The sequence below is a fragment of the Opisthocomus hoazin genome, chromosome 26, assembly GCF_030867145.1.
Source record: "Opisthocomus hoazin isolate bOpiHoa1 chromosome 26, bOpiHoa1.hap1, whole genome shotgun sequence".
NCBI classification, from domain to species: Eukaryota; Metazoa; Chordata; class Aves; order Opisthocomiformes; family Opisthocomidae; genus Opisthocomus; species Opisthocomus hoazin.
Window position 1 is genome coordinate 2,209,905 of NC_134439.1, and position 22,695 is coordinate 2,232,599.

Sequence of the window (22,695 nt, forward strand, 5' to 3'; positions counted from 1 at the left end):
CTGCGTCACCGTGACGTCACGGCGCTGCCGAGAGCGCCGGCACCGGCCGGGCGGGGGCGCTGCGGGGCGGCGCGGGACGGTCCCGTCCCCCTCGCCGTGCCGGCGCGGACGCCCCCTGGCGGCGCGGGGCGGACTGCGTTTCCCGTCGGCCCCCGCGGCGGTCACATGACCGGGGCGGGCGGAAGATGGCGGAGCCGCCCGGCGCCGCGGTCGAGGACGCGTGGGGCAAGGTGGGCCCGTTCGTCGGGCTCGGGGCCGGCGCGGCCGACTGGGGGGCGCGGGGCCGGGCCGGGGCGGCGGCGCCGAGGGCGGGCGGGGCCGGCGTGAAGGTCCGGGAGAGCACGAGGGGCAGGGTCAAGGTGGGGGGCGGGGGCCAAAGGTCGCAGAGCGCTCGAGGGGCGGGGGTCGCTGCGTGGGCCGCCCGGGGCTCGGGGGGTTCCGGGGGCAGCAGGGCCGGGGGGGGCTGCGGGGGGACTGCGGGGCCGGGGGGGTGCGGGGCCGGGGGGGGCTGCGGGACCGGGGAGGCTGCGAGGGGGCTGCAGGGCCTTGGGGGCTGCGGGGCCGGGGAGGGTGCGGGGCCGGGGGGGCTGCCGCAGCCCAGCTGACGCCGTCTCCGCCGTGGCCCCGCGCAAGGTGGACGCAGCCTACAGCGACAATGGCCTGGACTCGGGTAGGTGCCCGGCCCCGCGCGGCTGCCTGTGGCCCGTCCTCCCCTCCCCCCGCGCCCGGTCCCGCGCCCCGCGCTCGCCGCTGACTCCACGACCCCTCTGCCTGCAGCGCTCTTCATGGACAGCGTGAGGAAGGGAAGCATCGTGTCGCGCGCCAACAGCATCGGCTCCACCAGCGCCTCCTCGGTGCCCAACACCGGTAGGGCCGCGGGGCCCGTCCCCCACCGGCTGCTCCGCTCCCTGGGCGCCCGGTGCCGGCGGGGCTCCCGGCTCTCCCCGTGCCCAGGCTGCGGGCGCGACTGCCGCCCTGTCGGCTGCGCGGGATTCCCGCCCCAGCGGGGAGCGGCGTCAGGGCGCGGTGGTTGCTCGGAGCAGGGAGCCGCTCGGGATTTGGCGCCTTCCCAAGGGAGCTGCAGGCACCTGGCTGCTGCCCGGCTGCGAGGGGGAGGGGCGGGCTGGCCGTGCCGCTCGGCCGCTTGTCCTTGGCTGCCGGGGCTGCCGCCCGCCCGGCCGCAGCGCGCGGGGAGCCCGGCCAGTCCCTGGAGCTGCCGCCCCCTCCACGCACCCCCGCCCCGCGGCAGCTCGGCCGGGCTCCTGGTGCTCACGCAGGTTCTCTCCACGCAGATGACGAGGACAGCGATTATCACCAGGAGCCCTACAAGGAGTCGTACAAGGACCGGCGCAGGCGGGCGCACACGCAGGCGGAGCAGAAGAGGCGAGACGCCATCAAGGTACCGTGAGCGGCTGCGCCTGCTGTCAGCTGCCTGCTGGCTCCCGGCACCCCGCGGCACCCAGCGCCCTGCCGTTGGCAGCACCGTCCCGCTCGGTGCAGCCGCTGGGTCTGCCCTCCCCGGCACGACCCCGCTGCGGCTGCCTCGGCTGTGGGTGGCTGCGTGGGGGGGCCGGGCTGTGGCACCGTTTGGAAGGACGGATCTCGCCCTGTCAAACTCCAAACACCTGAGCCGCGGCTCCGCTTCCCCACAGAAAGGCTACGACGACTTGCAGGCCATCGTGCCCACCTGTGAGCAGCAGGATTTCTCCATAGGCTCCCAGAAGCTGAGCAAGGCCATCGTCCTCCAGAAGAGTGAGTCCGGGTGGTGGGGAGGGGGCCGGGGGGCTGTCGACCTGCAAACCGCCTCGCTAGAGCCGCGCAGGGCCGAGGTTCGGCACGTGGGGACCTTCTGGTGTGACGATGCTCTGGGGGAGCCCAGGTGCTGGCCCCCTCCACCCCCACCTCCCCACAGAGGGTCGGGGGGGCCTGGAGCTGCTGCTGCCCAGGCTCGGGCACCCCAGGGCGTTGTCTGCCCGATTCTGTGGGCATCCTGGGGGCCTGAGTCCGCTCTCGAGCGCTCGCTCTGTGTTTTCGTGCTCAGCCATTGACTACATCCAGTTCCTGCACAAGGAAAAGAAGAAGCAGGAGGAGGAAGTTTCTACGCTCAGGAAAGACGCGATGGCCTTGAAGATCATGAAAGTGTAAGGGACGAGCTGTCGGTGCTGCCCGCTGCGTCCTGCTCTTTCCCGCTGCCCTTTCACGGCTCTGTGGGTGCACCCGGGGCACCCACCCTGCCCCTGCCCGCTGTCGTCGTTCATCCTCCAGCGGCTCGTTAGCGTGGGCCTGCGCCGGGGCGGTTGGAGTTTAGCAGGAGGGGGGATCTGAGGCAGCAAACGGATCTGCTCGCCGTGTCAGAGGCGGCTGCAGCTTCCCAATGTTTATTTATTCGCGGGACCTTCCGCCCCCTCAGTGGCCGGCGCCGGGCCGGGCTCTGCCCCGCAGCCGAGCAGGGCCGGGCGCGGGCGGCTGCTGACCACGGGCGCGTGCTCTGTTTCAGGAACTACGAGCAGATTGTGAAAGCGCATCAGGACAACCCCAACGAGGGGAAGGACCAGGTCTCTGACGAGGTGAAGTTCAACGTTTTCCAAGGCATCATGGAGTCCCTGTTCCAGTCCTTTAACGCCTCCATCTCCGTAACGAGCTTCCAGGAGCTCTCGGCTTGCGTCTTCAGCTGGATTGAGGAGCACTGCAAGCCCCAGGTGAGCGCCGGAGCCGCGGTGGGCAGAGCCCGTTGCATCCCGGGCTCACCTGTCCCCTCTCCTGGCACTTCCAAAGGGGCAGCGCGTGATGGGGGTGGGGGCGTAGGGGGGACAGGGGACGGTGCCCGCGCCCCAGCCTCTCCCGCTCCAGCGGTGGGACTGGTTTGGTGCTGCAGCCGGGCCGGGGCGAAGGGGAGTTCAGGAGGGCCCTGCCTGGCCCCATCGCTGCCACGGGACACCGGGAGGTTTCCTGGGGGTTAAGAAGCCGGGGAGGGGGGGAGGCCCTGAGTCAGGGCCGGGTCGTGCCCCGCTGCGGCCCCACGGGTGGGAGGGATCCCTGCTGGGGTGGGGGGTTCAGCGCTGCGGCCGTGCCCGAGGGCTGCCCAGGCCGGGCCGCGCGACCGAGCGTGTCTCCTCTCCGCCCCAGACGCTGCGCGACATTGTCGTCGGGGTCCTGCGCCAGCTGACGAGCCAGCGCTTCTGAGCCTCCCCCCGCGCCGCGGCTCCGAGGCTGCCGCCCCCCCACCCCCGGGGCCGGGCACGGGGGCTGCGCCGGCTGCCCGTGGCTGCTCCCGAAGCTTCTCTGATTTATTTATTGCATTGAGCGCAGAACCAGCGCGAGGCCGGGCCGAGCCCTCCGCGCCGGTCGATGTCACCAAGTGTTTGTAGGGACTCAGCAAGGGGGGGACGACAAAAAGGTGTGCGGTGAGCAGGGGGTTGCCTGTGCCCCGACGCGCCGCTGCTCTGCACCCTCTGGCCTCCGACATGGCCCCTGCTGCTCCCGGGTCCGGGGGGGGGACAAGAACGCGTGCTAAAAGCTTCGGTTTCAGTTGAACAGACCGGGAATCAGCTTCTCCCCTGGGCGGGGGCTTTCTCGTGCCCCCCCTGAAGCCGCTCTCGGGGTGGGTGTGTGACGCTGTGCGCACGCATCGTGGCAGAGCAGCCGCAGGGTGAGCCCAGCGCTGCCGGGGAGCCCCCAGCCCAGCGCAGCCCCCACTGCCCCGGCACAGAGCCAGGGGGGACTTGCTGAGACCTGGTCTCTCGCGCCGCAGCCGTGGTTCCCCGGACAGGGAGACGGGAGCCAGCTTTCTGCACCGGCTTCGCCCGCGTGCCGCCACGCGCCGGGCGGCCTCAGGCTGCAGGTCCGGGCGAGGCCGCACTGAAGAGGAACGGAGCTCCGCAGCACGGCGCTGGCTGCGCCTCCTTGGATACGCACACACATGGCCAGCCCTGATTGGATTTGATTTTTGTTTTATAAATCCCTGAACTCAGCCGGAGGCGTTACCGGGGCAGCTTTGCAGATGCTCTCAGGACGCTTTTTTAACCCATCACGCGCTGCCGCCATGGGTAGAGGCCGTGGCTCTGCCAACACAAACACTGCGCAGCTGCTGCCCACGCCGCGGCCGCTCACCGTACGCAGCGCCGGGGCTGCTCCAGCGCGGTGCCGCCGTGGCAGGATGCGTGCTCTGTGATCACGGTCGCGCTCCCGCTCCAGGGCAGCCGGTATTCGTTTTAGGCCGTTTTTCCCCTGCCGCTGCGGTGGCACGCGGCTGCAGGTCACGTGGTTTGAACGCTGCAGGACGAGGAGGTTTAAGCTACTGCTGCTCGCATTTAGCAGTGGAAAAACCCCTTTGGAGGGTGGGTTTTATACATTTTCCTTCCAGCCCTGCCTTTGGGTGTCCTTTTCCATGCAGTGGAAGCCCCGGAGCCAAACCCGGCGGCGGTGCTCGTCCCCGCACAGGGTCAGTGGCCTCGTGCCCGCCTGGAAGGTGCCGCTTTGTGAGGGGGAAAATCCTTGCACGGGGGTCAGGGCTCTGCAGCCCCGCAGGGCCCAGGCTGCGGCCGGGAGCACGACGGGGAGTTACAGAGCTCACAGGTGACAGCGATGTATTTTTCTATCATGAAAAGTAATTAAATAAATTCTGCTGAATGTTTTAATGACTTTTCTGCTTTTATTTCTGTTGCCAAGTTCCTGGCACTCCCCCCCCCCCCCCCCCCCCCGTGCAGCCGCTCTCAGCCCAGCCCAGCCCGGCCGGGTCAGCGCAGGGTCCCCTCCCCCAGGGCTGCCCCGACGCCCCGCGCAAGGAGCGCGAACCGAGAGCCCGGCCCCTAACGGGCCGCACGCCGCTGACGTGCGGCCGCGGGTCCGTCCACCTCCCGGGAGCCCCAGGGACCCACAGGGGAGCACGGCCACCCCCAGCCCTGGGACCCGTGGCTGCGCGCCGCGCTGAGGGGCCGCAGGAGCGAACGGCCCCGCGCGAGGCAGCGAGAGCACCCAAGGCCACACCGCTCCCTCCCCCCCCCCCCCAAACAAACCCAACACCAACACCGAGGAGCTGCCCAAGCCCTGCAAAAACAGGAAAAAAAACGCCCAACAGCCGAGTTCCAGCACCAGCTCCTCCTCCCGCGGCCGGGACGCCCTCGCACCTCACACGGCGGCCGGCAGCGCGACGTTGTGGTCCTCGTCCGTCTCTATCCCGACCTCCTCCTGCGCGAGCGGAGCCTCAGCGGGGCGCCTGCCCCAGCCCCGTGCCGCGGGCACAGCCACTACTTACGAAGAATTGCTTCTTGCTTTTGGGGTACCCCTCCAGGATGGCCTCCAGCAGCTCGCTCGCCTGGCGAGATGGCACGGTGGGGGCTGCGGCGTGGGGCAGCCGCGCAGCCCCCAGGGCAGGGCAGCGGCGTCGCCCCGCGTCACTCCCCCGCCCGGTGGCACCGCCGTTACCATTCGCTTCCTCCTCCGCCACTCCCTGCGGTAGAGCTGCTGCTCGCGGCAGACCTGCGGGCGGCACAGTGAGAGCCAACGCAGCAGCCGCCGCGGGGAGCGCCCGGAGCCAGGGACCCGCCAGGTGCCCTGGCAGCACCCAGAGCCCACCCGACAGCACCAGGGCTCACGGAGCCCCCGCGGGGCCGAGCCGCTGGGCGACACAGCCCGCCCGAGGCAGGGACAGACGAAGCGGCCAAGTGGCGGTGGCTGCCCGAAGCAGAGCTCTGCGGGGAGGAGGCAGCTCGGGCCGATTCCCGAGGACGCCCCGGGAGTCGGCACCGTGGCAGGCACGGCCGAGGCTCGCGCAGGGGCTTCGCGGTGCAGCCCGGGCCCACATAACCCCCGCCTGTCGCACCAGGCCTGGGCAACCTGGCGCAGGGTCCAGAGGGGGTGGCCCGGGCTCCATGGCTCGGCTCGGCCCAGGCAGCTCCTGACCTTCTCCTTCTCTTCCGGCGTCACGCAGTTGGCGGCAGACTTCATCCTCTCCAGCTTCTCGGCGTAAGCGGCGCAGTCGCTCCTCAGCTCCTGGATCTCCCTGGCCATCTCAGGGCTCGTCATGGAGCCGTTCAGCTCCTTCAGCTCTGCAGGCGAGGCCCCGATCACCGCCAGCACCGACCGCCTGGGACGTGGCTCCCTGGGCACGGGGCCCCGCCGCTCCCGGTGCTGCGGGCGGGCAGGGCGCGCTCACCCGCCTCCATGTGCCGGCAGCTCTGCTGCAGCGCCTGCACCCGGCCCGAGAGCGCGGCGATCTCCCCGTCCAGGCCGCGGAGCTCGGCCTCGCCGGCGGCCGGGAGCTGCTCCTGCGGGAGGCGCGGTCAGCGCGGGCGGCGCCGGGGGGCCGGGCGCGGGCCCGGGGCTCACCTGGTCGGCGAAATAGATCTTCTGCTTCCCGTAGGTCTTCTCGCGGACGCGGCCCTGCTGCGCCAGCTGCTCCAGCGCCCTCGCCACGGCCTGCGGGGTCAGCGCCGTCAGCCGGGCCCCGCGCCCCGCCCCGCCGCGCCGCCCCCCGCCGCGCTCACCGCCTTGCCCAGCCCGTGCTCCCGCTGCAGGTTCCCGAAGGCGTCCTGGGCGCTGTACGGCCGGTTCTGCTCCCGCAGGTACCGCAGCAGCACGGCGGCGGCGGCGCCTCCTGCGGGACAGCCCGCCGGTCACCGCGGCCCCCGGCCCCCCCGCGGCCACCCCCGGTCCCCCCCCCGCTCACCGCCCGCCGCGGGGCCCTCGCGGCCTTTGCTCATCCTCGGCCTCCGCTCGCCCCGCTCCGCGCCCGGCCGCCGGCGAAGACGCACTTCCGGCGCGCCGCCAGCTCCCCGCCAATCGAGGAGAGGGACGAGATTCGGGCGCCGATTGGCTGGCCAGGCGAGGCCACACCCCCACGAGGCGAGGCGGCTGGGAGCCGGGGGCGGGGCCGGGACCCGGTCCCCCGCAGCCCCGCCCCCGCAGCGCGAGGGCAGCACCGGGCCGTCCCGCCCGCCCCGCGCCCGCCCGTTAACACCGCCCCGGAGGCGGGAGGGGGCCCGGGGGGTGGGGGGGCGCGTTCTGCCGCACAGCCCTGACAGAACCGGCGCTGCGGCCCTCAAACAGCGGTGGGGAGCGCTGCCCCCGCCGAGCGCCGTCCCGGCAGGGCCCAGCCCGCGGCCGCGCCGCTGCCCCGGGGCGGGGGGGCCCCGCAAACCCCACGCCCGCGGGTGAGGAAAGCGAGAGGAGCGCGGGCGCGGGGCGCTCACCCCGGAGCGGGGCTCTTATTGCCGCGGTGCCTCTGGCAGAGCCGCACCCCCAGGACGCCGGAACCGGGGACGGGAGGTGGCTGCACGGACCCGGTCCTGTCCTCCACGGGAGCCGGGGGCTCGTCTCCAGCCGGGGCCGGGCACCGCCGGGAGGGAAGACGCGGACCCCGGGAGCAGGGAAGGGTTGGCTGACGGACAGAGCGGCGTGGAGGCCGAGGGGAGCCAGCCCTGGCCCCACGCCTGCGCTCGGCGGTGCCAGGTCGGTGCGGCCGGAGCTCTGCCGAGCCGCTGACCCCCGATTCATCGTCTGGGGCGAGGAAGGCTGCAGCAAGCCGCGTCCTGGCAGTCGGAGCAGGGCGACGCAGGGGTCATGTGGAGCTGTCACATCAACGTCTTTTCCCTATGAATTACCAGGGTCGTTTATTTTAAAATCCAAGCGAGGCTACGGAGTCACAAGTCACAGGGGTGCTCCCAGCCAGGACTGGCTGCCACGTCACTCATACTCACGCAGGAGATGGCCTCGATAACAGTGCAGGGTTCTCCTCCCAGGACGCCCCTTCATGAGGCGGAGGGAAGCGGTGGGGTGGCTCACTGGCCCCGCGAGCCTGCAGGATCCAGCTGGTTCAGCTCGGACTGATCCAGCAGTTCGAAGTCATCCCCTTCCGCATCAGTGTCCAAGTCCGAGCTGGCCGTTCTAAGGTAAGTCTTTGCCCCTCTCTGGGGACCGCCGCTGCGGGAGGAGCCCGGCTGAGGGGCTCCCGACAGCGCCAGCTGAATCATCCCTCTGGTGACAAACCCGGCGATGTTGTCAGTCAGGTTCTGCACAGATGGCAGCGCGCCAGATTCTTCCTGGTCGTAGGGGAGATGCAGATCTCCTGTCGCTTGCGGGCGGGAAGCCAGACTGGGGATCCCGATGCTGGTGTCATCTTCGTCATCTATGCCAGTTGCTTCTGGGTTAATGGAAGGGAAGTCAGGGAGATCCCTGGCAAAAGATTCTTCGGGGTCACTGTGACCGTCCAGGTCTAGAAGAGGAGAAGGGGCTTTAGACAGACCGTAGGCGCCAGGCGCCCTGCAGCAAGGGCAGCGCGGCACACGCCACCTCCCCGCGACAGACTGACCCCGTCTCCTGTCGTCACACACCACACGCTCCTTCCTCTCCCCCTCCCGCAGCGACAGGATGCCGGCTGACCTCCCCGTTCGCTCACGAGGAACACGGACGCTGAACCAGACCCCTCCTGCCAGAGGGAGCACCCCTGAATCCCTACAGCCAGAGACTGGCAGAGCTGGATCTGCCTCTGAGGAGCCGCTGTCCTCGCTCTGCTAAAGCACCACGGGAATCAAGAAGGAAGCTCAGTTCCATAAAAACAGGAAGCTGCATCTCATCTTTGCCAGCAAGCCAGATGTCAAACAGCTGGACCTCAAGGACAGAAGGCGATGATGGCACCCGCCCTCCCAGCCGTCCACTGGCACCTGCTGGGCATTGCAGCCCTCCCAGAGAGTGCCCGTTGGCTCTCACCTTCCGAGCCCTCTGTCAGGGGAGTCTGGCCCCTCGAAAGGTTAAACATCCCGTTCTCGGTGTAGGAAACCTCAGCATCCGAATGCTCCGAGTCAGAGATGGTCAGTTCCTTGGCAACCACGGAGTCATCCAGCTTTGAAATAGGAGACAAAATTGAAAATATCAAACACTGGAAAGCTTATTCCTGTGCCTGGAGAAAAACCACATGATCCAGTCGCTGCCAGTTAAACCCAGTCCTCATGGGAGGCTGGTATCACACTCTACTGCCCAGCCTAGGAGACTGTAGTCAGTACAAGCTATGCTGGACATATTTGAGAGACAGAATAGGAAAGACCTCTCTAAAAGGAGATTCATCTGGTCATCTGATTCTCCATCACAAGGCAGCTACAACGTGCTGGACACAGGGCCATGCGCTGCACGTCCACACAATGCAGCGAGTTTGTTCCGTTCAGCTGAGCTCTTCCGTGTCAGAGACGCTTCGTTACCTTGGGACAGAACGCAGCCAGCTCCTCTTCGCTGTCACTCCCATCATCCACAGCCTCCTGATTCAGGGCTCGGCGACGCACTGCCACAAACCAGAGTCAAAGCTGATTGCTGCTGCTAGCACAGGGGTCTGTACAGGACCAGCCTTATGCCAAGCAGCAAAACCCTCAGCTGGCAAGCTTGGACGTAACGTAACACAGCATGCTTTGTTCCACAGCAGAGCAACGCGGTCATTTCTGACATATTTTGCTGAGATGAACATGTTCAGCAGCCACCTTGCACCAAGTCCTCCCTCTTTTTTCAGCGCCACAGCAACGTGGAACACACAGTTCCGGCAGCTGAGAAACGAAGCGGCTCAGCACCGTCAGGAGCTTAACACTGGCGGCTCGCTGGGAGGTGCCTGCAGAGGCAGAGCTGCCTCGCGCCCTTCCCAAAGCACTTGCAAGGATTTGCCAAGGGCGCTGGAGCGACGACTGCCACACCACACACGCAGCCCTGTCCCGCTCCGAGAGCAGGGGCTCGATGCACAGGCTGTTTGGGGTACCAAGGGGCAGAAACACAGCACAGGAACTTACGTTGCTTCTCCCGCTGCTTTGCTATCATGTAGCCTCGAACGCTGAAATCCAGCCGCTGCAGAGCTGGCTCCAGCTTCATGTACATGCGCTGCCCCAGCCTGTGGTACACAGCGAGGGGCCACAGCAGGATGAAGAGCACTGAGGTAAGTGGGAACGCTGATTAGAAGTTTGTTCAGAGTGCTACTTGGCAAACATCTTGCCCGTTTTGCGACGCAGTATAACGCACGCAGTATGCAAGATCTGAGTACCGACGGCAACGCTGCGGGAGGCAGTCAGCATTGGTGCAGTCACCTCTGCCAATTCAACAGAATTGAGAGGCCAGCCTCTTGGTGCTCAGATCTGCAGTTACTAAGCACTCAAACATGTTCTCTCTGGACCGGAGACCTTAGAGTCCTGGTCAAGAACCACCACATTCCAGGCAGAATGTATTATTTTAAATTTTTTAGCCATTCACACAAGCATTCCTTTTGAGCAGAAGAGCCCCCATCCCTCAGACATTCGGATCCCACTCATCTCTACCCCTTTTCACTTAGAAGTCTGTACTGGCATGAAGATCTACTTACAAAGCAAGTATGAGAGCAAGAGTCCAGGGATGTACCGGCCCAGGACAGCCAGGAAGGTAAAGACTCCACACACTAGAAGGCAAAACTGAAGACAAGGGAGACAGTGAGTTTCCAAGGCTAAGCAGTGCATTCGCTCAGTTCTCGACTGTCTTGTTCTCTGCAGATTCTAGGTCAAGTCACAATTCTAACAACAGCAAAGCCTTCCTAGCGTTCAGCTACCGAGCTCCAGCACTAGTGCAGATACAGGAGGTACCTGGCTTCAGAGCGCCAGGCAGCATACCAAGGCCTCAGAACATGAGGAGCTGCCCAAGGCAGGCAGGCTAGAAGCAAGGAAGAGGCTAAAGAAGACAGAACTCCTCGAGGTGAGAAGGACAAGGGCAGTACCACCATGTTACAGGTTCCTCTTTGCACAAGCCCTCTCCCCCCCAGAAAAAAGAAAAAAGCAAAGCTTGCCACACTTTCTCAAACTGCTCAAATCCAACGAGGGAGATGACTTTGACGGACACTTTAAAAATCTGGAAACCTCCAGAAGGAGCAGCTACATTTTCACTTCACTGGTGCAATCAACGTGCCAACACTCGTTTTCTCCTCCCTCCGCCACAACCTGACTATTCTGCCTGTGTTTTCTGTTCCTTGCCACCGCTTAACAGCCGTGTTGTTGTGGGAGACCTCCCGGGGCAACCTCCCATGCCTGAACGCATTCAGCCAGCGCTGGGTGCCACCACAAAAGGATACCAGTGGTCAGCAGAGGCTCCACACCAAACATTTTATTTGCCGAGGTCTGTACATTCTTACCTTTCCAGGGTTTTGTCTCTTGAAAATGAAGAGATTACTTAAGAAGTTGGTCCCAGCCACCCAGCCTTCAGCCACATGGTGACAGAGTTCTGGCACTCCGAGCAGCCGAGGGTGAACGTATCCCCAGCTGCAGTGAAGGGAAGAATTCGGGGACAGATATTACTGCACCGACGTCAGTGCAGGAGTCACTTGTTACAAACACTCGTCTCAACACTGCCTTCTCTTCTCCCCCAGCTACTGGGCTCTAGAGCAGAGGCTCGGCCTGCCTTTCAAAACAGCACCCTGCCAAAAGCAGCACTTCTACGTACCACTCTACAGGTGTCCCAGTTCTCCCACAGCAGCTAAGGAGCAGTAATTTCAGTCATTCAGTCTTTTGGCTTACACTAGTTTCCACGCTTCTGGAGGGAAAGCGCAGTACAGAAGCAAATCATACTAATCCATTTGCTTTTTCTGCATTTATTTGGTCAACTGCAACCCCCAAGAATTCAGCACGAGGTTTACAAGCAGCCTTGTACCTTACTTCATACATTCAGTTACTTCGGAGGCATTGTCTTTGGCAAGCTCTATTAGTGCTTCTTAACTGCTAGTCACAAGTACTGGAAGGTTAGGAAGAGCAATTCCTTTTGCATGTGTGCCTCTTCCAAAAAAAAAAAAAAAAGTTGTTTGGCAACAGCTCGAGTGATTTAATCTGGAGCTGAGCACCCAGCACAGGCGGCAGAAAGGTGTGCCCAGCGAGAGGAAGGTGTTATTACTAAGACAACACCCCGGCATTTCTCAACCCATTATTAACGCTGGAGTCAGATCATAGCTATGCAGTAACACCTTCTGGGACAAGCCTGTTAAACATTCCCTGTGGAGTCTCAGAAGACTTAATTATTTCCAAAAAAATGTTGTTTTTCTGCTACTGGAAGCGCATACAAAAAGGAATTGCTTTTAAGGCAGCACCTCTCACTTAAGGGTCCAGGGGGAAGTGGCAGGGGAAGTTTTACAACACTCTAGCAAGCATTACTGGAAGTCGGTATGAGGCAAAGATTAAGTACAATATAATGGCCTGGGCAAGTCAAAAACTTGTCACAACGGCGTGACAGAGTCCAGGGCTGCATCCTCCCTCCACTAAGCAGCTCCCTTCTCCCCCTTCCTTCCTCGCTCAAAGGAGCCAACATGACAAGCACGTGCAGGTAATAATCACACAGTATCACAGCAAAGTACCAAACAGCACAGGATTCAATTAGTTTCCTACCTCTCATTGTCTAATTCGTCAGGTCTTGCCACTAAAATATTAAGAACAGACACTGCATTAGTTGCAAGGAATTTGCCATGAGAATGCTTGGGATTTAAGCAAAGCTTTAATGAGCTGGGGAACACCTGGAAAAGACATTAACTGTCACTAGGAACTGGAGATGCATCGCTCCGTAACACACTTTGCACGTGTTCGTGTGACAGTACAAGACTGCAAGCGAGTCTCCTTGTTGCTCCTCAGCATTTGTTGGACGTTATCTGGAAGGCTGCTCTGGTTACAGCGACAGGCATTAGCAAAAACACCCCCTCTCACCTCCCTCCCTTCCCCTGCACACACGCAGACGGTGAAGGAGGAACAGCTCGCTTACTGAGAGGCATCAGAGAGTTAAGTCTTTGGATACCTTCTCACCCAGGCTGGGATTTGAAAAGGGACCCGGGGAGGCACCAGCTACCCCGACAGATAGAAATCAAGGTTACAGGGGAGCAGACACTTCCTCATCGCTTCAGCTACAGAGCCAACTGGCTGCCAGAAGCCGAGGAAAGCTGTAATGTCTTCCCAAGAACTGCAGGAAACACGGGCTGAAGCAGCAAGCTGGGAGTCGTACTCGCTAGTTAGTCAGGGAACCACCTCGGAGAGCACGCAAACCATCCACACTGCTTCGAAACAGCCTCTCCATGCAAAGCCCAGGAAACCCTCGGCTGCCACGAGTGGTAGTATTTGTGAGTATATTAATATGCATCACAAATGGTAGATAGAACTGCTTTGTTTACTGAAAGCTTTAGACTAACTTCATTAACAGCCATTAAAATGCTTCTCCTTTCAAAGCAATCTCCACTCAACAGCAAGGCTGGGACTCATCTGCATCCTCAAACACGAAGCTGGTTTAGTACAGACTCTGAAGAAAAATCCAGACGTATTCCACGTATGCTCCAATTTCTTGCTCTTGCACTGAATGCTCGGAAGGTGAATCACTGCTTCAAGCCCTGCGCTAGTTCATGTACACCAGATGTTTCGAGACCCTGAGACAAACACCAGTGGCACAAGCACGAAAAGCTCTTCTTATGTTTAGACAGGCTGGGGTTTTCCAGCTCCAGGACGAACGTTCCTACAGTGCTCCTGCCTGCTTCTAGGCTCACAAAGCAAAAACTCCAGGATTCTAATTATTTAACTCCAGGCAATGCATTAATACCTCTAGGGCTAAAAACAGTGCTTGATTTGCTGGTATCAGCTCAAATGTTGCAACTTACCTCCAATTTCAGGCCAGATTTTGTGCTTCCACTGATCTAGACAAACTACAACCATAAGTGTAAACGCAAGCAGGAACAGCAAGCGGAGAGAAGTCAGAGCAAAAAACCTACGAGGAAGAAACAAACAAATCGGTACCGGCCAGATTTGCGCGACCCCCGCAAAAGTGGTAACGCAAACTCCCTCTGAACGGACCGGTCGCTCAGTAACGGTCATGGCCAGAGAAAAGCGAGCCAGCGCTAAGCGCTGAGCACCCAGCCTGCCCGCGCGGCCTGGCACGGAGCTCACCGGGCAGCCGCCGCCGGGCTGCTCTCGGGGCCTTCTCCGCGCGTTGCTCCCAGCGCGGCGGCTCCGCAGCTGACCTGCCACAGCGAGCAGCGCCCGCCGCCCTCCCCCCACCCGCGCACCACGGGCCGGGGCTCGCTGGCGAGCTCTGGGCAGCGGGGAGCACACGCCGAGGGACGGAGCCGAGGCAGACCTCGGCACCGCCAGGGCCCTTCTCACCCCCGGGAGCTCCTCCAGCCAGCGCGGGGGGCCGGCGGCTCCCGGGCCCGAGAGAGCCACGACCGCGCCGGTCGCCAGGCCCTGCGAGCTGGGGCCTGCGCCCACCCGAGACCCGCAGCCACGGGGGGACAGCCCGCCGGAGCGCCGAACCTCCCGCGGCACCGAGCGGCAGAGCCGTCCCGGGGCTGCCCGCACCCGTCGCCCTCCGCCGCAGGACCCGGCCCCCCGCGGGGCGGCCCGCACCCCGGCCCGCACCCCGGGCCCCGCCGCCCGCTCACCAAAAGAGGCCGTGGGCCGCCGCCCACCACAGCGCGCTGCGGCCCGGCCGCTCCCAGACCAGCGCGGCCTGCACAGCGCTCAGCAGCGGCTCGTAGGGCCCCAGGCGGCCCCGCAGCGCCGCGCTCACCGCCTGCACCCGCCGCTGCCGCTCGCCGGGCCCGCCGGCCCCCGCCGCCGCCGCCATGGCTCCCTCACGGCGTCAACATCCGGCCGCCGCCGACATGGCGGCCCCCGGCGCCGGAAGCGGGGCCCTACTGGGCGCCGCCATCTTGGCGCAGGCGCGACCGCCGCCGCCTGCCAGGGCGCACGCGCGTTGCCAGGGCGCCGCGAGGGGCGGGGGCGAGCGGCGCGCTCCCGGAAGTGCGCGGCGCGCAGGCGCAGTGCCGTTGGCGCCGGGCGGGAGACGCGGCGGGCACCGGACAGGCGGGCGGAGCAGCGGAGCGGAGCGGAGCGGGGCCTCACCGCGATGCCGCGGGAGATCATCACCCTGCAGCTGGGCCAGTGCGGCAACCAGAGTGAGCCGGGGCCGGCGGCGGGGCCGGGGGAGCGCGCCCCGGGCGGGGCCGGGATGCTGGGGGGGCGTGGGCGGGGCCGGGGTGTGACGCGGGGGCGGGACCTGCCGAGCCCGGGGCGGGGCCTTCCGGGCCGGGGCTGCTCCGGGCTCCGCCCCCTCCCGGGGTCCCGGTCCCGGCCCGGGCCAGCTGACCGCGGGTCTCCGCAGTCGGGTTCGAGTTCTGGAAGCAGCTCTGCGCCGAGCACGGCATCAGCCCCGAGGGCATCGTGGAGGAGTTCGCCACCGAGGGCACCGACCGCAAGGACGTCTTCTTCTACCAGGTACTGCCTGGTCGCTGGGGTGCAGCGGGACCCCCCGCCCCGGGAGGGGCCACCGGGTGGGTCGGTGCCCGACGGGTGCGGGCAGGGCTGCCTGTGACCGCTGCGGCTCCCTCCAGCAGCCCCAAGCTGGTTTCGGTGGCGGCTGCGGCCACGCACTGCTGCTGGGCAGCACGGTGCCACGGCCCCCGTCCGCGCTCCGCCGCCGGGACACGTGTCGTGGAGGCAGGAACGCGAGGCCAGGGCTGGCACGGGCACCGCCGTACAAAACGCCGCAAACGCGTGCCCATCGGGGGAGAGCCCCCCGCCTGCCCGGCCTCCGGGGCGTGCCAGGAGGCTGAGGGAGCTGGGCTTGTTCAGCCTGGAGAAGAGAAGGCTGAGAGGGGACCTTAGAAATGCTGATCAATATCTGCAGGGTGGGTGTCAGGAGGATGGGACCAGACTCTTTTCAGTGGTGCCCAGCGACAGGACAAGGGGCAATGGGCACAAACTGAAGCAGATGAAGTTCCGTCTGAACATGAGGAAGAACTTCATCCCTCTGAGGGTGATGGAGCCCTGGCCCAGGCTGCCCAGGGAGGCTGTGGAGTCTCCTTCTCTGGAGATATTCCAGCCGCGCCTGGACGTGGTGCTGTGCAGCCTGCTCTGGGTGACCCTGCTTGGGCAGGGGGTTGGACTGGGTGACCCACAGAGGTCCCTTCCAACCCCTACTATTCTGTGATTACAGACCGGCCGTGCACAGCGGGTTGCCCTCCCTTCTTCTTGCCCGTCAGATGCCAGCTGTGCCGGGCTCATGGCGACGGGGGGGGTGGCACACGCGCTGGCACCTTCGACGTCATCGTGATCTTCCTGCTCCTCACCACAGGCAGACGATGAGCACTACATCCCGCGAGCCGTGCTGCTGGACCTGGAGCCCCGAGTTATCCACTCCATCCTGAACTCCCCTTACGCCAACCTCTACAACCCGGAAAACATCTACCTGTCGGAGCACGGAGGGGGAGCTGGGAACAACTGGGCCAGTGGCTTCTCACAGGTGACGGCTCTGGTGCTCCTGGGTGCAAGCACAAGTCAGCTCATTAGGCGTCAGGCTCGTTAGGCGTGGCCTGCTCATGTCAGGCTCAGTAGATGGGTTCTGAAGAATACCTCGTTGTTCAGCGGGGACTTAACGCCTGATGCTCCCTGGCACCCTGGGCGCAGGGTCACATTGCCAGTCTGACTTGGCTTCTCACCAGGCTCGAGAAGCTCTGCTCCGTTTTCTGTGGGAAAGGAACAAAATCCGGTCTGGTTTCTCTTGCAGGGAGAAAAAATCCACGAGGATATTTTTGATATCATAGACAGAGAGGCCGATGGGAGTGACAGTTTGGAGGTAAGTAAATCGGGGGATTTGGATCCAGTTGCCCTGCTTTTCCGAGCCAGGCTGCTCTTCTGTCAGGTCGAGCTCAGCGCTCCGGGGTACGCAGACTTGCTCAGCTTGCTTCCAGGTGCTGAGCAGAGAACACGCAGAGAGGGGTATTAGGGAAAGGAGGTCTTTCCCATCACTGCTGCATCTGCTGGGCTTCCCCAGAAATCTTCTTACTGTATGCTCAGCGGGGTGTTTTTCTGCCCCGGATAGTGCTTGCGCTGGGCATTTCCCACAGGACACAATCCACAGACAGAGTTCCAGGCATTACGGTGCTTTTTCCTTTCCCTGTCCCACCTCCCTCCCACAGCTCTCCCCCGCCTCAGTGCTCGCTGCTTGTCCTCCGGTGACGGCCGCGGTGGGCAGGGAGGGCTGTGCTGGAGCCAGGGACCCGCTGCCGGCCGCCGAGGAGGGAGCCCGGGGCTGCCCCGCGGGAAGACGTTTGCACCCAGCGGTGCCGAGTGCTTTGAAATCCGTGGAATGAGCCCAGGCAGCTGCAGTTTGTTCCTCCCCAGCCGGGCTGAAGGCACAGCGGGGCACCGGCGGCTCTTCGGCTGCTGCGCCGCGTGCCTCTGGCGGGTCCTCGGCCGCCCTGGGTGTGAGCCCGCTTCCTGGGCATGGGCACACCGGGCTCCCAGCGCCCGCGTCAGGCTGTCACGCGGCAGCAGGGGCAGGGAAGGCGGCATCACGCAGTAAGCCGGCAGAAGGCCCGTGCGCCCGCTGCGGGACCTGCAGCAGGTGGGAGCTGCCCTGGAGTCGGGTGGAGGAGTTTGGCCTTGGGCATTGCAGAAGCTGGGGAACGGCGTGGAGGGCCCGGGGAGGGGGCTGGGAACACCCCGAGGGTGACGTTGGAGCTGTTCTGCAGTCTGTTCTGTGGTGGGAGGAATCCGGGAGGCTCCTGAGGAGCGGTCGCACTGTGCGGTGTGTGCGGAGGTGCGGGTTCCCCCACGCTGGCAGCAGCCGAGCGTGTGGCTGCCGCTGTGGTCCCGAGGAGCCGGGGCTCCCGGCCCTCGGCTCTCGTGGCTGGCAGGTCTCTGCTGGGGGTGGTGGCGGTGGCACAGCCCGCTATGCTCCGCCTGCGCCTCGCTGAGCTGGACCTTGAGCTGCGTTCTGCTTCCCTCCAGGGGTTTGTGCTTTGCCACTCCATCGCTGGTGGAACAGGCTCCGGGCTGGGCTCGTACCTGCTGGAGAGACTGAATGACAGGTGAGCCTTCGGCCTCGTCCCCTTCCCTCGCGCAGAGCCTGGCCCAGCCTGGGCGCCCGGCCGAGGAGCCGGAGAACGCTGACTCAGAGCCACCACCCCCACGCAGACACTGCCTTGAGCAGTCCCTGGCACGCTGCCCGGCGAAGGGATGGCTCCTGATGCGCCTCGGGACCGCAGAGGCTCTGAAACCGGGCTCGCGCTGTCCACGCTGCCTTCCCTCAGCCGTTCTTATCAGGCAGCTGCCTCCCGATGCCCTGACTCCGCAGGAAGGGTGGGAGGCTCTGGCTGTGGGCTCTGAGCTGCCGTCCCTGCCTGTTGCGGCTTGCGGCCTCTTGAAAAGGCTCCTAAGCAGCCGCTTCCTCGGCCTGCGGATGGCTCAGCCTCGCCCGCAGCTCTGCCTGGCAGCTTGCTCCTGCACTGCTGGGACAAACCCTCTCCCTCCTTGGGAACTGGCTCTGGCACGCAGTGCTGGTGACTCACTGGTGCCCTGAGCCCTGGAGACTGAAAAGGGAGCTCGTGGGAGGAGAGAACGCTGGCTTGGTGGTGTTAACCCTTCAGCTGGCTGGGCTTTCTCACCAGGTATCCCAAGAAACTGGTGGAGACGTACTCGGTTTTCCCAAACCAGGATGAGATGAGCGATGTTGTGGTCCAGCCGTACAACTCTCTGCTGACGCTGAAGAGGCTGACTCAGAACGCTGACTGCGTGGTAAGGGTCCCACTGTGGGTCAGACCAGCAGCGCAGCCGGCTCCTGTGTGGCAGCCCTGTCCCCAGCCGCCCCAAAACACAGCTTTTCGTGGGGCGAGGGCCGTCACTGAGTGCCGCAGCGGCGTGCGGTGTCCTGCCCAGCCCCAGGCACAGCAGCGACTGCACCCCTGTCCAGAAGGGCCGAGCAGACGCGGTGGCTCCTTCTCCTCTCACTGCCCTGGTGAGGCCTCATCTGGAGTACTCTGTCCAGTTCTGGGCTCCCCACTTCAAGAAAGATGAGGAGCTACTGGAGCGAGTCCAGCACAGGGCTACGAGGATGAGGAGGGGACTGGAGCATCTCTGCTACGAGGAGAGGCTGAGGGAGCTGGGCTTGTTCAGCCTGGAGAAGAGAAGGCTGAGAGGGGACCTTAGAAATGCCTCTAAATATCTGCAGGGTGGGGGTCAGGAGGACGGGGCCAGACTCTTTCCAGTGGTGCCCAGTGACAGGACAAGGGGCAATGGGCACAAACTGGAGCAGAGGAAGCTCCAGCTGAACCCAAGGAAGAACTTCTTCCCTCTGAGGGTGCCGGAGCCCTGGCCCAGGCTGCCCAGGGAGGCTGTGGAGTCTCCTTCTCTGGAGATATTCCAGCCCCGCCTGGACGCGGTGCTGTGCAGCCTGCTCTGGGTGACCCTGCTTGGGCAGGGGGTTGGGCTGGGTGACCCACAGAGGTCCCTTCCAACCCCCACCATTCTGTGATTCCGTGACGAGGGCTCCATGCTAACCCCCGCTGCGCTCTGCGGCGTGGCGCGCCTGCCTCCGGGATCCAGCCGATCCCTCCCACGGCAGCGAGGACTGGCTGCGCCTCCTCTGCGTAGCTGCGCTGCAGCCTTCCGCTCGAACTCGATTCCAGCATCGCTGTCAGCACCCACCAGCCCCAGCCGGGCGGCATCTTCAGCCTGCACCAGGGCCTTCGGTCAGGCCCTGACGCGATGCTGCTCGTCCCTCCCAGCTTCCCTCTGCACGTGGCCGGACAAGAGCCGCTGTGCCCGAGCTGCTGGGGCCGAGGGCGGCTGCGGGGTGCCAGCGCAGAGGCAGTGCTCTTCGGGAGAGCGCTGGGGAGCGCAGCCAAGACGGGAGGGAAGAGCTTCCATTGACAGTGTCGGTTGTGCTCCACAGATGAGTCAGCTTGTGGTTTCCAGTGTCTGCCACCTGCCACGGAGGGCTGTGCGGGGCGATCCGGTGCCCTTGGACACGTGGCCGGGGCTGCCCTTCCTCCAGCTGCCTCCGAGGCTCTCAGCAGAGCTTTTCTCTTGCAGGTGGTTCTGGACAACACAGCCTTGAATCGGATCGCGACAGACCGGCTGCACATTCAGAACCCGTCGTTCTCTCAGATCAACCAGCTGGTGAGCGGGGCTCTTCCCTCTGGGGCAGCCGGCGTGGGCCTTCCCCGCTGTCCTGATCCAGTCTGAGCCCATCCTGTGGGCTGGGCGCCGTGGTGGGCAGCCTGGAGCCGTGAACGAGGGTCCCCTGCCCTCCCCGGGGCGGCCTCGTGGGTGCTTCCCCGGCGCAGCTGCGCGAAGCGGGATTTGGACGCGCTCGGCGGTGACGCCGTGACGCGCATGCTGACCCCGTCCTCCCCGCAGGTCTCCACCATCATGTCCGCCAGCACCACCACGCTCAGGTATCCCGGGTACATGAACAACGACCTCATCGGGCTGATTGCCTCGCTGATCCCCACGCCCCGGCTGCACTTCCTCATGACGGGCTACACGCCGCTCACCACCGACCAGTCGGTAAGGCAGCCCGCCAGGCACTGCTCCCCTTCCCCGAGGGCCGGAGGAGCTGCCGCGTGCGCCTCGTCCCTCCCGCCATCTTGGCATGAGCGGTGATTGCACGTTCCACGCGCCCGGCCCGTGGGCCCGCACCGCGTGATGGCCACGCGTGGTGTGAATCAGACACGAGCAGGCAGTGGTGCGGGTGCTGGGCTACCTGCTGCGGGTGGCAGCGTGGCTGCGGCAGTGAAGCCGCCCTGAGAAACCGTGGGAGCGAGCCCGGCACGGTGGCCCTGCCAGCCCTGCTGCCCCGGCGGGCTCAGAGCGCCGTCGAGCGTTGTCATGCCCAGCCTGATCAGGGGCTCCAGGCGTCAGCCCCTTCCCGGGGCGCGAGCTGTGTCCTGGCAGGGGGTTGCCACTCCTCGGCTGCCGCTCACCCGGAGCTCGTCGCAGGCAGCGCCCCGCAGCCCCCCGCGAGCCGGGCAGCCTGCGCTGGCCGCGTCGCGTTCGGCTGCGAGCTGGCAGCTGCGGCTCTCCTCTCGCTGCGAGTGCTTCCTCAGGATGTTGCTTGGAGAAGCAAATCTGAAAAATTGCTGGCTCTGAGAAGGGTATCGCCCTGTCCTGCGGGGAGGAGCGTGGGGAGGGGGTGCAGCGGGGTCCCGCCCGGCCTCCCGCCTGGCTCCTTGCCTCGGCAGTGGCACCGGGCAGGAGTTTGGCAGCAGCACCGTGGCACCGTGACGCCTGTCCCTGTCACTCCGGTGTCACCCGGCCCCGCTGTGTCGTGGGGCTCCCACCAACGCCCCGGCTCTCGGCCTGGCTGCGTGGCTTTGGGATTTCCCTGCCCTGCGTGCGGCGTTGCGAGGGCTGCTCCGTCCCGCTGCCCTCCCTCCTCCTGCCTGCGTGGGCGAGGAGCCGCAGCCCGCTCGCTCTGACCCCGGCTGGCGTCTGCAGGTGGCTAGCGTGAGGAAGACCACGGTCCTGGATGTGATGAGGAGACTGCTGCAGCCCAAAAACGTGATGGTGTCGACGGGGCGAGACAGGCAGACCAACCACTGCTACATCGCCATCCTCAACATCATCCAGGGGGAGGTGGACCCCACGCAGGTCAGCTCCCGTGCCGGTGGCAGCGGTGTGGCCGGCCAGGGACGGGCACGGTCACCCTCTCCCTGTGCGGGGACCCCGGGGTGAGACAGCGGTGCCCGAGGACCTGCTCCGGGTTGCTCCTGTGTGGGCCCTGGCTGTGGAAAGGCCGCTGGTCCCGGGCTGTGAGGACCCTCCCTACCCCCCATGTGCTGAAACCCACCCTCCTGGGGCCGTCCCCTGCCAGGAGCAGCTGCGGGGACCCCTCACCCCTTGCCCCTCGCTCTCGTCCCGCCAGGTTCACAAGAGTCTGCAGCGGATCCGGGAGAGGAAGCTGGCCAACTTCATCCCCTGGGGTCCCGCCAGCATCCAGGTGGCCCTGTCCCGCAAGTCCCCATACCTGCCGTCCGCCCACCGCGTCAGCGGCCTCATGATGGCAAACCACACCAACATCTCCTCCGTGAGTGCCTCCGCTCTGCGCGGCTCCCAGCCGGGCCACGGCAGGGCTCGGGTCCGGCCGGGGGTCCCGTCGGTCCTGTCCCCACCCTGGTGCCAGGAGCTGGTCCCGGTGCGGGGTGGCAGCCGGCGGAGGTCGGGCCCCCTGCCCGCGGGACCCCCCTGACGCCGCGCTGCTCTCCAGCTGTTCGAGCGGACGTGCCGGCAGTACGACAAGCTGCGCAAGCGGGAGGCCTTCCTGGAGCAGTTCCGCAAGGAGGACATCTTCAAGGACAACTTCGACGAGCTGGACAACTCCCGGGAGATCGTGCAGCAGCTGATCGACGAGTACCACGCGGCCACGCGCCCCGACTACATCTCCTGGGGCACGCAGGAGCAGTGAGTGCCGGGACGGGGGACGGGAGGGTCCCACGGCACCTCCGCGCACGCCGGCGGGGCTCGTCTTGGCCGTTGCCCACGTTTCGCACCCCTCGGCGCTGCCCGGCCGCGCTCCTCAGCGACGCAGCCCCCGAGACCCGGGGCGGGGGGACGGCCTCTGCTTCCCCACGGCCCCGGGACGGGGCTGGGGGGACCCTGCGCCCGCGGGAGCAGCGCACGCTGCGAGGGGACGAGAGCGGCCCGGGGCACGCGGCCCTGGGGGGCTGCGGCTCTGTGGCGGGGACAGCCCCCGCCCGGGGCAGGAGCCGTGTCCGGGCCTGGGGCACAGGCTGTATCTATATTTTTGTAGGTTATTTTGCTTTAATAAAGGCTGTTCCTGCACTGACGCTGCCTGTACGGCTCCTGGAGCGAGCGGCCGCCGCTGCGGGGCCAGAGGGGTGGCGAGGGGTGCCCGTGCCCACGGGCTGCGGGGCAAGACCCCCGCGGGAGGGGGGCCCCAAGG

At 65.3% G+C, this 22,695-nt stretch overlaps 4 protein-coding genes across 5 annotated transcripts; 2 read left to right on the top strand and 2 right to left on the bottom strand.

Moving 5' to 3' along the window:
* Window positions 1-139: 139 nt before the first annotated feature.
* MLX (MAX dimerization protein MLX) lies at window positions 140-4,637 on the top strand. The gene is made up of 8 exons (XM_075443699.1): window positions 140-230; window positions 634-670; window positions 778-867; window positions 1,293-1,399; window positions 1,653-1,752; window positions 2,042-2,141; window positions 2,498-2,699; window positions 3,127-4,637. The coding sequence occupies exons 1-8, from the start codon at window positions 186-188 to the stop codon at window positions 3,181-3,183; spliced, it is 738 nt and encodes a 245-aa protein (XP_075299814.1). The 5' UTR covers window positions 140-185; the 3' UTR covers window positions 3,184-4,637.
* A 103-nt stretch (window positions 4,638-4,740) lies between these two features.
* On the bottom strand, window positions 4,741-6,761 carry PSMC3IP (PSMC3 interacting protein). 2 transcript variants are annotated; one of them, XM_075443531.1, is made up of 8 exons: window positions 6,668-6,761; window positions 6,486-6,595; window positions 6,328-6,417; window positions 6,155-6,260; window positions 5,902-6,047; window positions 5,425-5,478; window positions 5,255-5,314; window positions 4,741-5,187 (listed from the first exon to the last, which is right to left on the bottom strand). In XM_075443531.1, exons 1-8 carry the CDS (start codon window positions 6,699-6,701, stop codon window positions 5,128-5,130), a joined length of 660 nt encoding a protein of 219 aa, XP_075299646.1. In that variant the 5' UTR covers window positions 6,702-6,761; the 3' UTR covers window positions 4,741-5,127. The 2 variants fall into 2 exon arrangements, with proteins under 2 accessions (XP_075299646.1, XP_075299645.1); XM_075443530.1 differs by having other exon boundaries at window positions 4,985-5,187; window positions 6,155-6,266.
* Window positions 6,762-7,587: 826 nt separating this feature from the next.
* Window positions 7,588-14,589, bottom strand: RETREG3 (reticulophagy regulator family member 3). The gene is made up of 9 exons (XM_075443675.1): window positions 14,390-14,589; window positions 13,610-13,716; window positions 12,363-12,393; window positions 11,123-11,249; window positions 10,328-10,412; window positions 9,765-9,902; window positions 9,192-9,271; window positions 8,707-8,839; window positions 7,588-8,212 (listed from the first exon to the last, which is right to left on the bottom strand). Exons 1-9 carry the CDS (start codon window positions 14,572-14,574, stop codon window positions 7,779-7,781), a joined length of 1,320 nt encoding a protein of 439 aa, XP_075299790.1. The 5' UTR covers window positions 14,575-14,589; the 3' UTR covers window positions 7,588-7,778.
* A 183-nt stretch (window positions 14,590-14,772) lies between these two features.
* Window positions 14,773-22,578, top strand: TUBG1 (tubulin gamma 1). The gene is made up of 11 exons (XM_075443681.1): window positions 14,773-14,905; window positions 15,112-15,224; window positions 16,084-16,251; window positions 16,516-16,584; window positions 17,742-17,821; window positions 18,401-18,527; window positions 19,824-19,910; window positions 20,151-20,300; window positions 21,231-21,383; window positions 21,658-21,819; window positions 22,000-22,578. Exons 1-11 carry the CDS (start codon window positions 14,857-14,859, stop codon window positions 22,195-22,197), a joined length of 1,356 nt encoding a protein of 451 aa, XP_075299796.1. The 5' UTR covers window positions 14,773-14,856; the 3' UTR covers window positions 22,198-22,578.
* The last annotated feature ends 117 nt before the right edge of the window (window positions 22,579-22,695 follow it).

Coding starts and splice junctions, on each gene's coding strand:
- TUBG1 (XM_075443681.1), top strand. CDS start 14,857: ATGCCGCGGGAGATCATCACCCTGCAGCTGGGCCAGTGCGGCAACCAG. Junction 16,585..17,741: donor ATGGGAGTGACAGTTTGGAG/GTAAGTAAATCG, acceptor GCTTCCCTCCAG/GGGTTTGTGCTTTGCCACTC. Junction 20,301..21,230: donor CGCTCACCACCGACCAGTCG/GTAAGGCAGCCC, acceptor TGGCGTCTGCAG/GTGGCTAGCGTGAGGAAGAC.
- MLX (XM_075443699.1), top strand. CDS start 186: ATGGCGGAGCCGCCCGGCGCCGCGGTCGAGGACGCGTGGGGCAAG. Junction 671..777: donor CGACAATGGCCTGGACTCGG/GTAGGTGCCCGG, acceptor CTCTGCCTGCAG/CGCTCTTCATGGACAGCGTG. Junction 2,700..3,126: donor AGGAGCACTGCAAGCCCCAG/GTGAGCGCCGGA, acceptor TCTCCGCCCCAG/ACGCTGCGCGACATTGTCGT.
- PSMC3IP (XM_075443530.1), bottom strand. CDS start 6,701: ATGAGCAAAGGCCGCGAGGGCCCCGCGGCGGGCG. Junction 6,418..6,485: donor AGCACGGGCTGGGCAAGGCG/GTGAGCGCGGCG, acceptor CTGACCCCGCAG/GCCGTGGCGAGGGCGCTGGA. Junction 5,315..5,424: donor GGCGGAGGAGGAAGCGAATG/GTAACGGCGGTG, acceptor CCATCTCGCCAG/GCGAGCGAGCTGCTGGAGGC.
- RETREG3 (XM_075443675.1), bottom strand. CDS start 14,574: ATGGCGGCGGCGGCGGGGGCCGGCGGGCCCGGCGAGCGGCAGCGGCGG. Junction 11,250..12,362: donor GACGAATTAGACAATGAGAG/GTAGGAAACTAA, acceptor CCTTCACTGCAG/CTGGGGATACGTTCACCCTC. Junction 9,903..10,327: donor CTTGCTCTCATACTTGCTTT/GTAAGTAGATCT, acceptor CACTTACCTCAG/TGCTCTTCATCCTGCTGTGG.